Source organism: Lates calcarifer, linkage group LG17 (genome assembly GCF_001640805.2).
Source record: "Lates calcarifer isolate ASB-BC8 linkage group LG17, TLL_Latcal_v3, whole genome shotgun sequence".
In the NCBI taxonomy this organism is placed as follows: Eukaryota; Metazoa; Chordata; class Actinopteri; family Centropomidae; genus Lates; species Lates calcarifer.
The window spans coordinates 3,596,575-3,611,140 of record NC_066849.1 but is presented as its reverse complement, the minus strand read 5'-3'; the positions used below and the strand labels follow the sequence as shown (position 1 = coordinate 3,611,140).

Below are 14,566 nucleotides of genomic sequence, written 5' to 3'. Positions count from 1 at the left end.
AAAGTACAAAAGTTCTTTCACAGAATCAGGGTTTTATAGATGTTTTTCTAAGGAGATAGGAAGCAGCAAATGACCAAAAATATGCCTAAAACTGCGTGAACTGCAAATGTAATAAGTTGGAAATGTTTAGTATCTCAAGAGGGAATCCTGTCTCTTAGCTCGGAGCAGAATTAGCTGTTAGCTCCAGTGATAAGGTCACAGCTCTGAATTTTGTGAAAGCTGTGGAGGCTTTTATTCTGAAACTGCAGGAATGAATGCGAGTTTTAAGTTAAGACAGCTCACACCCTTACTGTGTGCTTAAGGCTGTTTAATGAAGACTGTGAGTTTGACTTCTGTTTACAGTTTTAGTTCAGGGAATGGTTGACAGCTGATGAGGGCTGATTGCTCTGGATGGTTACACTGTTATGCTTATAATTTTCCATAAAATTATAAACAAGTGTGCAGTTTCTTTTCATGCTTTTCTTGACATTTGCCATAAATTATGTGACTGGTGTGACTGGTGTATTTCAAGAAAAGACACATGCTGATATTCCAGATATAAACTCACACTCTCAACTGCTGCAAGCAGCATATTGTTTGGTTTGTTATGCTAACTCTGTGCTTTTAAGTTCAATCTGTGCTGTAAATCGATGTTTTTGGGCACACACACAGGTCATTTCTCTCTACCTGTGGAGCTTCCATGTTTAAAGGGAAACAGTAGCTAAGTGCAAAACAATGGTTGCTAGGGGTTCAAGTGTGAGAAATATGCAAACGAAAGATACATCACTCATATAAATGGTTCAAACATTTCACACTATAATGCAGTACCATTCAGCAGAGCCAGCTGCAGCTGCAACATGAGCACAAAGCTGAATTAACCATGTGAAACAATTTCAACATTCACAAATGTAGAATTATAGCAGAGCTGCTGTATTAGACAGCATTAGTTTTATTAATTGTACTTAATAAACTGACAATTGAGGGTCTGCTTCCAATCACAGAATACGTATTATCTTTATTTCTATATTTTGCGAGATAAGACTGCAGAGTAGTTATGGACTGTGTCAGCCAGCATCTGATGGGGAAGTACTCTACTAGCTACTTTTTAAAAGGTGCTGTGATGGAACTGTGGAGATGGAAAGGAAAAAAAAAAATTTCCCTATGGTAATCAAACATGTTCCATTATAAATACAATACAATAGATCAACACCATCTCCCTGTCCAGCAGTAAGAGGGGGAAATCTTCAAATGCCAGTCTTTGTTATAGCTGTTGTGTCATTAGCGTGAGAGTGCCTAACAGCTATAAAAACAGCATTCAAAACAAGTTGAAAGCCTTCCTGCAGATGGAGCAGATGGGAAAGTGGAGGAGCCAGGAGACTTTTATGAATATTATTTAGGGGATGGGAATGTTAACCTTATATAGTGTATGACATCACTGGAATGTGCTGTAACTTATCACAAGTACTAAACACAAATACAGTTTTGAGGTACCTGCACTTGAGTATTTGTATTTTCTACTGCTTTATGGAGAGAAATACAATGCTTTTTATTCCATTCCATTTATTTCATTGCCACTGGTTTCCTTGTTTAGATTTGAAAGTTTAAAAATGTTGTAATCTTATAAAACACAATGCATTGCAAAAGATTAAACCAGCAACTCCCAAACATTTCAGTTAGTGACCCCTTATTGAAGACCATGGTCACATATTCTATCAGTTGTTGAGTTTTCCCTTCTTAACTTTTCAGATGATTTCATTTAAATAACTGTTTGAGGCCCAAAGAGGTCAACATTTTCAACATTTCACAAAAAACAAAGGCTGGATAAAAGCCTATAAAATTATTTGAATTTGTTTTGTTTTTTTTGTCACAGCAGTAAAATGCTACTTACACTGTATTAAGTGGTGGAAATTAACAAAAGTACTGTAATAAAGTACAATTTTGAGCTATTGTATTCATACTTAACACAAGTATTTCCATGTTATGCTACTTTACACCTCTACTTCACTACAGTTCAGAGGGAAATATTGTACCACTACATTTATTTAAGAGCTGTGGTTACTTGGTAGATGAAGTTATAATATAAAAACCTATGATGAGTTATAAAATACAACACAGTGCTACAGGTTCATCCACCCAATAGTACATTAATGAAAACAAGCTCCACCTCAACCAGCTGCAACATAAAATGCTACTTACAATATTGCATAACTAATAATGATACATATGAATCATGATAATGAAGGAATAATACAGTCATATAATCTGTGCAGTAGGTAATAATACAACACATGACAAACACTTTTACTGACCATACTTTAAGTAGGCTACATCTTACTGTGCTAATACTTATGTACCAATGTAACATTCTGAATGCAGGACTTTCACTTGTAATGGAGCATTGACACTGCAGTATATTAGACTTAAGTGCAGGATCTGAATACTTCTTCTACCACTGGATCAATTAGTAATCAGTGGTGGTGGATGAAGTACTCAACTCTTTCACTTAGGTTCTAAAAAAGTTACTCTTTTGAATAAATGTAAGTCTTGCATTCAAAATTTTACTGACATAAAATCAAAATATGGTTAGAGTGTCAAAAGTTAAAGTAGTCATCATGCAGAATGACCCATTTCAGAATAATAAATACTGTTATTTTTTATTATAATTATTATTGTGTTAATGTGAACATCAATTAATGTTGCAGCAGGTTTATCTACTGTTGAGTAGCTTGTGACTTTACCCCTGTTTAATTTCATCTGAACCTACTATACATCATGATTTATTAGTTGATTATATTTTTTATTGTTAATCTGAATCTGCAAAATCTAAAGTTGTTAAATAAATGTTTCAGAGAAGACTGGTAGTGGATTATAGGTACAGAGTAGCAGTACATGGAAATACTCAAGTACCGCTACCTCAAAACTGTACTTGAGTACTAGTGCTTAGTTACATTCCTTCACTGGTGACAGTCTAATAATGTCATATTATACTAGCATGTCAAAGTGACATTTTTTTCTTTTTCATTTGATACTCTTTAGTTACTTTTGATACTGAGAATATTTTGTTGACAACACTATTTTTATGCTGTTGCACAGGTATTTTAGTTAAGGATCTGAGTACTTTCTCCACTTCTTTATGGCATAAATAAACCTTTACTGACTGGAACTTTTAAAGAGTCTTTACCTAATCCTAAATAATTATATTAATAATAAATGTGAATGATCGTGGTGCTGTGCTGTTGTTATAGGCTACTGTTGTTGTTTCTGTGAGCTCCCCACCTCAGATCACTCACAAACAACACACATCACGGTCAGTAAAGTCTGTGCTTGAGCTTCCTCAGAAGTCCACGCCCCTGTGGCTGACAGTACATGCCTGCATGGTGTGGCCGGGGATCCAGGAAGGTTGGCGGACAGAGAAGAAGGGGGGACGGCGAACGTCATGATCCGAAACCTCAACGCATGAAAGCAGACCACTCAGATCCTTAAGTCCAGGTCTCAACTAAAGGAAGGTAAATTATTAACATTATGATGACACAGTAGAGAACATATTATAATATAGAGTATAATAGCGTGAAATGCAGTCGGCGGAGCGTCTCACCAACTATTTAGCGCTGAGATTACCGTTAGTTTACCTGGTAGACACAGGCTGTAATTGAGAAACCGCATTAGTTCGCGAATATAAGCTTTAAATTCGCGTTCAGAGCGTTCAACTCTCAGCCGTGGCAGAGTGCAGCCCTAATTGTATCTTCAGTTATTTAAGGTCGAACTCTTAACCGGATGACTAATTGATGGTTTGTGCCGATCACAGGATGAATCACAGCTGTTCTGACTATGTTTGCACTTTTTCTAGAGCTTCCCTTTCACTGTTAAGTCTACTAAAGTGTGCCTCATTACAAACACACTAGATGTTTTTTTTTTTTTTTCTGCAATGCGGGTAGTTTTTTTCCACATCCTTAACGAGACTTTTTGTGTGCCTGGAGCTGGGTGTGTTCTAAACATGTCTGTTTTTGGATATCTGGGATTCAGGCAAATTTCCTGTCAGGAAGGGACAAGGATATGGCCTGGTCAGCCCAACTCAAGGGCTGACTCATCCAGTGGAAGACAGGATTTTTCCTATAAGTAGCAATTTTGGGCTTCAGATACTGAACCAAAAGCTTCTTTACTCCACGTTTCTCTGTGCTATTTATTTTATACTATTATTTAAGGACACATTTTCTCACTTTTGATATATAGTTGTAAGTATATTTTATCTCATTGGCTCAAGTTCTAAGAAATCAGTGGCTGAAATTCCTACCTTAACTTTTAAAGGGGTCATTGGGGTTGACTAACTGTTTCGACTTCTAACAGTCGAGTTGCCTCTCGTGAGTTCTTCTCCTTAGGGAAGAGTAATATTAAATTGTTGGAGTAAACCAATAATTGTTAAACCAATAATTCAATGAAGGAGTTTGTTTTTGATGTCTTTTGGTGCCCACAGCACTGAAAAAATGACATCTAAAAAACTATCCATAATCAGTATTATTACTATGCATAATCCCACGGAACACCAGTGTTGGAAGAGTTTTCAGGTTCTTTTCTTACACTAAGTAACGTGTAATACCACAATTTAAGAATGCTCAGGTACAAGTAAAGGCACTACATCAAAATGTACCTCATCAAAAATGAAAGTAAATATTATGCTAAATAGCTTAGCATAGAATACTGTATATCATGTTGTAGGATTATTATTACTAATGTATTAAATGTATGAACATACTACCAGTATTTTTATGTTGTAGCTGGTTGAGATGAAGTCAGTTTTAAGTAGTTTACACAAAGTTGAGTAGTCTCATCTACTGATCTTATCCGCAAGAGTCTCCTAACCCCTTGGCCATGGAGTGATACCAGGTCTTTGAAGTTTTGCTAAATGGCCATGAGGATATATGGTTCAACAACAACAACAACAAAAGAAGCTGAATAAACGAACTTTTTTTATCCTGAAGCTGCAATTTTTCTCATCACTTCCTGTCATGCCACTAACAAAAATATACAGATTCAGAACTAAGCTATCAATCAGTCCTCACAGTCCTTCAGTGTTCAGCAATGGGCTACATGAAATCTGTGTGAGGACACAACCAGAGTGTGACTCAAGGGCTGATCTTTTGACTTTCAAGTAAAAACTTAAAAAGGTAAGAGGGAACTATATATATTTAATAGACTAAAAATCTCATTTTACACTCTTGAAATCTTGTGGAGTTGAAGTATGAAGTAGCACAAAATAAAAACACTTGGTTTAAGTTCAGATTTCTCAAAATTGTACTTCAGCACTTGATGTGATTATGTGATTAGTTTCTTTTATCACTGTAAAATACTCTAGTACTTTTTCAACAGTTAGTTCAAAGGTATTTCTTCTGTAGAAAGTAGTTGCAATGAAAACTGTTCACAGTGATGCCTGAAAATTATTCAACTGCAACATTGTTTTTGAATACAGATGTTGTTGTATTTCTTTATCTTACACAGTTTTCATTGCAATAAACAAAATTCAGTTGAGATGGATTTCTCAAACCAATGGCTATTTACAACTAGCGTTAAGTGAAAAGAATGTTTTTTCTTTTAGTTTGGCTGAACTGACCCATTAAAGTCAACCATTAGTTGACAGGGTAGTGTAAACATCCCCTGAATGGCTGTTTTCTATCCTTCCTGATGTTATGACGCTGAGATGGGAGGATCAATAATAGACATTCTGTGTGGAAAAGTTGATTGAACTATCAAAAATATGATCTCTCTAGGCTCTCTAGGCTTTTAGCAACTGATTCAACAATACCTCATAGCTAAACTCATTAATAATGGAGTAAAGTTTGAGTGTAGATGTATTCAGCTATTGACAGCACCTGTCTCTTTGGCACTGTGCAGCTGCTGATGATAAAACACTATACATTACAGTCTAGCACCTTGTAGATTATTCAGTATAACTGCTTAGACTTTTAGAAACATTGGACTTTAATCTCTGTATGTTTAACTACAAAACTCACCAGTGTTTAAACAGAATTTTCATCGAGGCCCTTTAATTTGGAATGACTCTGCAGCCAACCTACTGCCAGATACTGGAAACAAGATACTTTCGGCTGTAGTATGCATTTTACAGTGCATACTGCAGACAGTGTGAGCAGATAGCAGCATCGGGAACACACTGTTAACAAAGACAGGTTTTTAATAGATTAATAGCTTGAAGACCTTGCTGTGTGTAAACTGTAAGAGGGCTGAGATCTGGTTTTTCCATTAGAGAGGGACTCATCAGTTTGAGGAAACATTCTGTATTTACTGGTCTCTGTTTTTCACTGAGCTAATGCTAAAGAGGACAAGGTGAAAAAGTTCAGCTGTGTAAGACCTGGATTTAGGCACAATGATACTTTGAGGTAAATGCTAACATCAGCATGCTAACATGTTTACAGCAGCAATGCTAACATGCTGATGTTTTGCAGGTATAATTTTCACTTTTCACAGCTTAGGCACAAAACCTACGTGGTTAGGTTGAGGAAATGATCATGGTTAATATAAGTACTTTCTTAAGATTAGAGGACCGTTGTTGTCATGGTAATGAACAGGTTGTGGAATGGTCATGGACAAAAGACACAACGTCGTACATGGGAAATAAACAGTGGTCATCTGTGTGGGTTTTGTCAACTCATCCATCCGACCCAACCTCCTCCTAACATGGACTCTATATACTATGTCAACTGACTTCCTCCTTTGCTCCCATCACAATTACTACTGCCTCTAGAGACCACCTGACAATGAAACTACTGAATCGTATTAACGTGCTTGCACAGATGACTTATGGGCTAATTTTTACCAGGAGGATAGTTGTCTTTTGTACTGAAAGTTGCAAGTAAAACACAAGAAATGTGGCACTGACATCACAAAGTAATCTACCAGGATTATGACCTTGCATTAATGCGATTGGCAAATGCAGCTAAGGCTAACATGCTCGCAGACATACTGATGCTAAGAGGGTATAATGTTTGATTTGTTCAGCATCTTAGTTTAGCTTGTTAGCATGCTGTTAACATTTGCTAATTAGCCCTACACACAAAATACAACTGAGGCTAATTGGAATTTGATTAGTTTGTGTAGGTATTTGGACATAAACCAAAGTACTGGACAAACTGAAAACACTGGACTGAAAGTACTGAAAGTCTGAAAGTACTGGACAAATTGAAAATCTGATCCTATCTAAATGAAAAAACTGAGGATTTAGCAAAGTGATCATAGATCATCCTCAGGAGAACATGAACGAAAGCTAAACAACTTGGACTGATGTGAGTCGTTATAAACCAAAATATCCTTATCCTGAGTTGAATAATGTCATTGTTTCAGCCCTCCCTAGGCAAATCATTTGTAATTTTCCCATTGTCCTGACTGAAGGTCATGTGGGCTAATTTTCCATTCTTTTGTAACAGGCATCATGATTCCTGTGATGGAATTCCGGCAGTTCTCTGAACAGCAGCCAGCATTCAGAGTCCTGAAGCCATGGTGGGATGTGTTCACCGACTACCTGTCTGTTATTATGCTCATGATTGGTGTCTTTGGATGCACTCTTCAGGTCAGTAACAATGCCTCACCATGATGCCTCTACTTCAGAGAACAGTGTCTACTATAGGCTCAAATAAAGGTCAGTAAGATTTTGAGCTTGTTAAGTGACATTCCCAAGTGATGGCTCTTAATAAGTTTAATTATATTTAATGATGCTGTAGACAATAATGACAGACATTTACTGTGCTGTGTATGTATGCAAACCCACCTAGGTAATGGAATACACATCTTTTCTACACATGCACAAACTTGAATTTCTCATGCTGATTTATTTTACAGGTTTACAAAGGTTGATTTACAACCACAAACTTTTGAGTTATTTGTAACCATTGCTTTACAAGCTCAAAATTTAATTCACCCTATTTTGAGCCTAACTCTAAACCATACACAGCTATTTTGCTTTTGTAATGACTTGTGTTTCCACTTTAGAACTGTATCCATCTCTTTTGAAGTGAAGGAAAAATGTAACCAAAGCATGCTATCGTAATATGAGTTAGAACTGCAACATGTTTTCGAGATAAGAGGAGTTGCTCTTTTTTCCATTAAATCTGGAGTAATTTAATCCACTAGAGCAAGCTATGATAGAACATTACTGCTCTGCCCTGTGCATTGGCACCAGCTCAAGACCTCTAATTCCCTGCTTTTACAACCTGGGCTGTGTGCAGCAAAGGAAGCATTCAGCCCATCAGGAGTTTACCAGTGGAAACATTTACCCACCCAGCCCCTTTTAGTAAACACAAGATTCCAAACCCCTGTGGCCTGGTGCTTGACTTCTCTCTCTGTGAGGAATAAGAATGTTTTGGGCTGCTGTGACGCTTTTTAACGTAAATCCTGGAAATTATATCAAAACAGTTTTGGGAAAATTGTTAACAGGATATTTATCAGGGAGGGTGCACCCATTGTTTCCCTCTTTCACTACAACAATATTTGGACATGATCTGATACTTAGCAAACTGAGTGGGCAATTAATTCTGTGCCCAAGTTTAGTTTATAAGTCAGAACATTATCAACATGTCATGTTGTGTGATTACTTTGTTACCCGACTCAATAATCCCTGTATTTAGAGTTAGAGGGAGAAATACAGAGACTTATTTTGTAAAAGTCTGCAGATCAGCTCTTCAGACAGTTCAGCAGATCTGACTTTGCATTTTAGTCTGCAATGTGCTGCAGCACAACTGCATCGCCCTTACTATAGTTCTAATGTTATTTTGTATTTACTCGTCACAAATGTAGTTTGTTTGCATTTACATACTGCAGTAGTTTCAGATCATGTTACAGTATAATGGGATGAGCTGAGTACCATGAAGCAAAACAGAGTGCACAAAATGTCTCCCCTTCAGGCCTGCCACTACTGAATTAAAGTGCCTATTTCCTGTTATTACCATTTTAGAGCCAAACAGCTGTTTTTCATTATTTACATTACATGTAAACACCAAAGGCATTTGTTGTTTACTGATGCCAAATTGTGGTCACTATTCAGCATGTTTTCACAAGGAATCAAGTTACACAGGTAATCAAAGACTGGCTTATATGCGCTGTTGAAAGTACATGGGAATTCTTGCTTGGTTATCTTGGTCAAAACACAAGAAACAAAGAGTTTGAAGTTTATGTGAAAGGGAGAGCACATCAGGGTCACACACAAGGTAAAAAAGAAATAGAAATTTAAGTAAAAGTACATTAATATACAGTATAATATGCCTGTGGTGTATGTAGGTCTGCTCAAGTGATGCTCAAGCACATGATCTAGCCTGGAGGTTTCACCAGGTGGCCTATTGCATGCGGATTGACCATTACATTACATGGATCATTAATGATCATGCTGGTATGTCAGTTATTAGTCCATGAGTGCTTTAGTAATGTGAGTTAGTTACTCCCAGTGTGCAGTGTGTCTTAGGGGCGACTTTGAGTTCAGATGGGCTGTGTGGGGTGAGACATTCTGGTCTGTGATTCCTCAGGTTGTATTTAGTGCTCTGCCAGGTGAAAAGAGTGAGTCCAGGGTGAGGGGTGAGGATGGCCTATTTCTTTGTTCCTGCAGCAGTTGTTGTATAGATACTCAATACTGGGGAGACATGAGCCAATGCTTCCTTGTGCAGTTGTTATGACTCTGTGCAGCATTCTTTATCACACTGAGAGTTATTAACCAAACCAAACAGTAATTCGTGGACTCAATTCAATAAACAGACTTCTCTTCTAGCCCCCAGTTTTGCAACCTTTACTTACTTATTTTATATGTTGTGGTGATACATGATGCTCCTTCTTTTTTCTTTTTTTAATATTTTGATGTGTGTGTATCGGGGTGCTGTCAGAGGACGACAGGCTCTGTAGTGAGAGCACAGTACAATGTATCAAATGTTCTTTAATAATGAAGTTATTCAGACTTCTACAGGGGAATATGTGTTTTTATTTCGTTTTAAATCTGATACATGTGGTAATGCCTCTTTTGAACCCACTGCTCTGCTGTCACACCAATACTTTCCCTGCCTGGAGTCTTTGTCATGTACATACACAAATGTACAACGCTGTTTATAAACCCAGTTATGTGTATCCATCGCCAAGAAGTCTGCTTCCTCCAGGAAAATCCCAGTATAAATCAGGTTTTCTATGCAGGCCCTCAGACTGAGTACAGTTCTGAATTGAAGTTTGAGTAACAGATCAATGAATTTGAAGACTTATCAAACTCCAAAATACTGCAGTGCAGTTTATGCTATAATGAGGAGAGTTTTTACTGCTCCAAAAGTTATTACAGCATTATTTTATTTTACATTGTGATGACCACAAGATAAACAGAAGAAATACAGTATTCATCTACCTGAAATGTACCCCTGGATTTATTTTATTGGCCAAGAGAGTTCCTTTTTGGATGAGGTTCAAAAGTTAAGCCTGCTTCAACTTTTTCGCTAGAACCATCTATGTTGCCATAGCAGTATTATTCAAACAAATGAAAGGGCTGCATTTTTCTCAGGCATGACTAATGGTGGTCTGTAATCCTTTACCTCAATTACATAAATTGGGTTTCTTGTTTACGTGATGTGTGCGATACCATCTTAATGGTAAAAGACTGTAACCTAGTTACTTAAGTGCATGTAAACCATGGATGTTACGTGCTATAAGAATTGGATACTGGCACCCATTCACTTAAATTACAGTCTCACACTGAAAAGTGTTCTTGCTTTTGAATTTGCCTCTGGGTTTCCAAGTTGTGCAGCCCATCACACATATGCATTAGTGTTTGTCCTGCTGGCCCCATCTGCATGTTCCCGCTTGGCACATTCTTTGGGATGATGTCACAGACTTAAAAACTTCTTTAGGCTCTATGAAATAATATGTAAGACTAGGAGTAATAATTGACTTTTTTGCAGTTATAGGTGTTCTGTCAAAAGTTTTATATACTTCTCCAATGTTGGTCAAAAGACAACACTTTTTAGTTGCAGTACTGCAAGTGGCCACTGGGACAAATTGGCAGCAAGGGTGAATGGCAGTGTGGTATCCAGCCCTTATAATACATGCATCATATAAGCACACTGATTGTTGTCTCCAAGTGTCTGCATGTTTCATCTCAGTAATTTTACTAATTTATTCTTGTTTTTTTTTTTTTTTACATTTTCTTTTAGGTAATGCAAGACAAAATCATATGCCTTCCTCAGAGAATATCATCGCCTCCAGAGAACACAAGTGAAGTAGAACTGAAGTCAGTGTTACACCTCCAATCTAATATTTCAGCTGTACCCAGAGAAATGAGAGGCCTGAAAACTGATCTGGATCTTCAGCAGTACAGTTTCATCAATCAGATGTGTTATGAGAAGGCTCTACATTGGTATGCCAAGTATTTTCCCTATTTGGTTCTCATTCACACTTTAGTTTTCATGGTGTGCAGTAACTTCTGGTTTAAATTCCCTGGCTCGAGCTCTAAAATAGAGCATTTTATCTCCATGCTTGGCAAGTGCTTTGACTCTCCATGGACCACACGAGCATTGTCGGAGGTGTCTGGAGAAAATCCTGAGGAAAAGGACAGTAAAAAGGCTGGTACCTCTAGGTCCAACACCGCTGCATCTCCCGGAGAAGGTAGTTTGGAAAAGACTCAGTCACTCCGGTCTATTCCAGAAAAGATTGTAGTTGACAAGCCATCTGCAAGTGTTCTTGATAAAAAAGAGGGAGAACAAGCTAAAGCCCTCTTTGAAAAAGTAAAGAAGTTCCGTTTGCACGTTGAAGAAGGAGATATCCTTTATATTATGTATGTTCGGCAGACAGTGTTCAAGGTGTTTAAGTTCCTCCTAATCATTGCTTATAATAGTTCTCTGGTGAATAAAGTGCGGAATAGAGTACGTTGTGAAGTTGAGATCCAGGACATGACAGGCTATAAAGAGTTTGAATGCAATCACACTATGGCTCATCTGTTTTCTAAGCTTTCTTACTGTTACCTGTGCTTAGTGGCTGTCTATGGATTAACAAGCCTTTACACCTCCTATTGGCTGTTTTACCGCTCGCTGAAAGAATACTCCTTTGAGTATGTGCGACAGGAAACAGGCATCAATGACATCCCAGATGTCAAGAATGACTTTGCTTTCATGCTACATATGATTGATCAGTATGACCCGCTGTATTCTAAAAGGTTTGCAGTGTTTTTATCTGAGGTCAGTGAGAACAAACTGAAACAGCTCAACCTTAACCATGAGTGGACTGCTGAGAAACTGCGTCAGAGACTCCAAACTAATCCCAACAACAGACTTGAACTTCAGCTGTTCATGCTCCCTGGGTTACCAGACACTGTCTTTGAGTTGACGGAGCTACAGTCACTCAAACTTGAAATAATCAACAATGTTACAATCCCTGGCTCTATCTCTCAGCTGGAGGACCTTCAAGAGCTGTCTCTTTACCAATGCTCTTTAAAGTTGCACTCAACAGCTACCTCCTTCCTCAAAGAAAACCTGAAAGTGCTTCGTGTGAAGTTTGATGATAACAGGGAACTTCCAAACTGGATGTATGGCCTTCGCAACTTAGAGGAGCTCTATCTCACTGGATCACTCAGTCCTGATGCCTCTAAGAATATAGTTCTTGAGTCACTGCGGGAGATGAAGTGTTTGAAAACTCTCTCCCTTAAAAGTAATTTGACCAAGATACCCCAGTCGATAGTGGATGTTTCCAGCCATCTTCAGCGGCTGTACTTACACAATGATGGCACTAAGCTAGTAATGCTCAACAACCTGAAAAAGATGACCAATCTGATTGAGCTGGATCTAGTGCGTTGTGATCTGGAACGCATCCCGCATGCCATCTTCAGCCTGACAAATCTGCAAGAGCTTGATCTGAAAGAGAATAACATTCGCTCAATAGAAGAGATCATCAGCTTCCAGCACCTTCGAAAACTCACTTGCCTTAAACTTTGGTACAATGGCATCATGTATATCCCAGAGCACATCAAAAAGCTTGGCAGCCTAGAGCGCCTCTATTTCAGCCACAACAAGATCGAGATATTGCCTTCGCACCTGTTCTTGTGCAACAAGCTGCGGTACCTGGACCTGTCCAACAATGACATCCGATTCATCCCTCCAGAAATTGGAGTCCTTCAGAGTCTACAGTATTTCTCTGTCACATGTAACAAAATTGAAAATCTACCAGATGAGCTCTTCTTTTGCAAAAAGCTCAAAACACTAAAGCTTGGCAAAAACTCGCTGTCCATCCTCTCGCCAAAAATTTCCTACCTAGCTCTACTGACATATTTGGAGCTCAAAGGCAACCACTTTGAGCTCCTGCCACAAGAGCTTGGTTACTGTCGTGCTTTGAAGCGCAGTGGCCTTATAGTGGAAGAGACACTGTTTGAAACTCTGCCTTCAGATGTCCGGGACCAAATGAAGGCTGAGTGAGATGCCTTATTGTAGCCACAGTGCCTGCTGTTTGTTCTGTCCACTAATTCAGAACCTTTGTTTGTATAAATCATTACCATACTTAAGTATTACACTGCTGTTAAAAAAGTTTTTTTTTCCAGAGGGAAAAATTACTTTTTTGTATATTGTCAAATGGAGTGTGGCTTTACAGGGGTGCTTGTACTTTTGTTAAGTTTTGACATCCAGCCACAAATCCTTCCTTAAGGAACATTTTGGGAAATACACAGTTTCACTTTAGAGTGGCTCTGTCCAAATGTGGAAAAATACACCTACCTGCACCTCTGCAGCTCTCTAATTAACATGTTAAAGACTGTTTGTCTAATTCATACGAAATGTAAAAATGACAGGTTGTTGTTTTATGGGGAGTTACATGGTGGACTAGTTTTTGGCCTGGGGAGTTTTGAGGTGCTGCTAGGCAGATCTTTTACAACCATTGCACAGAACTGCACAAGCTGTTCCCCTCTGCTTCCAGCGTTTACTGTCTGTTAACTGCAGCTTCATACTTAGCATTCAAACATGGTTAAAAAAAACAGGTATCTTTTCCTCATACTCTTGGCGAGAAAAAATAACCATATTTCACAAAATGTCTGACCATTTCTTTTCAAGGCCTCATAAACTATTGGAATACTGAATGTATATCAAAGCTGAAGACCTCACTTTAGTTTAGGCCAGTAGCCTTATGCTGTATTGTATATATTTTATAGTTTTCCTTATAAAGTCATTTATTTTCTTCAAGAGACTGTTAGCTAACATGGACAACAGCAGGGAAAATGCAAAAAACAAAGGATATATCTTAAATAAATACACATAAAACCTTGTCTAAACAGTTCTGTATGCCATTTTAAAGTGTATTAAACGTAAAGGACTATGTCATACTGGTGTTTTTCTTCAGTTCTTGAGATGTATAGAAGAGTGCAGCCTATAACACAAATGTATTTTTATAAACAGTATTTTTATGTTGTTTATCAATAAAATTTGATTTATTTGTGGATATCAGTTCTTAGGTTGGAGTTTCTGCAAGCCTCGTAGTAGCCCCCCCCCACCCCCCCCCAAAAAAAACTGCTGAAAACAAAAACTGACATTATTAATCGACTGATGTAATATCATCAAAGTAATAGTGCAGAAATGACAGAAAAATA

General features: G+C 37.9%; 1 protein-coding gene across 1 annotated transcript; it reads left to right on the top strand.

Annotated features, from left to right (window-relative positions):
- Window positions 1-2,703: 2,703 nt before the first annotated feature.
- On the top strand, window positions 2,704-14,418 carry lrrc8c (leucine rich repeat containing 8 VRAC subunit C). Its single transcript, XM_018670065.2, has 3 exons — window positions 2,704-3,485; window positions 7,413-7,555; window positions 11,157-14,418. The coding sequence occupies exons 2-3, from the start codon at window positions 7,418-7,420 to the stop codon at window positions 13,404-13,406; spliced, it is 2,388 nt and encodes a 795-aa protein (XP_018525581.1). The 5' UTR covers window positions 2,704-3,485; window positions 7,413-7,417; the 3' UTR covers window positions 13,407-14,418.
- The last annotated feature ends 148 nt before the right edge of the window (window positions 14,419-14,566 follow it).

Bases quoted from the DNA above. Each gene is read 5' to 3' on its own strand.
- lrrc8c (XM_018670065.2), top strand. From the start codon at position 7,418: ATGATTCCTGTGATGGAATTCCGGCAGTTCTCTGAACAGCAGCCAGCA. The intron at 7,556-11,156 runs GTCAGTAACAAT...ATTTTCTTTTAG, and splicing joins TCTTTGGATGCACTCTTCAG to GTAATGCAAGACAAAATCAT.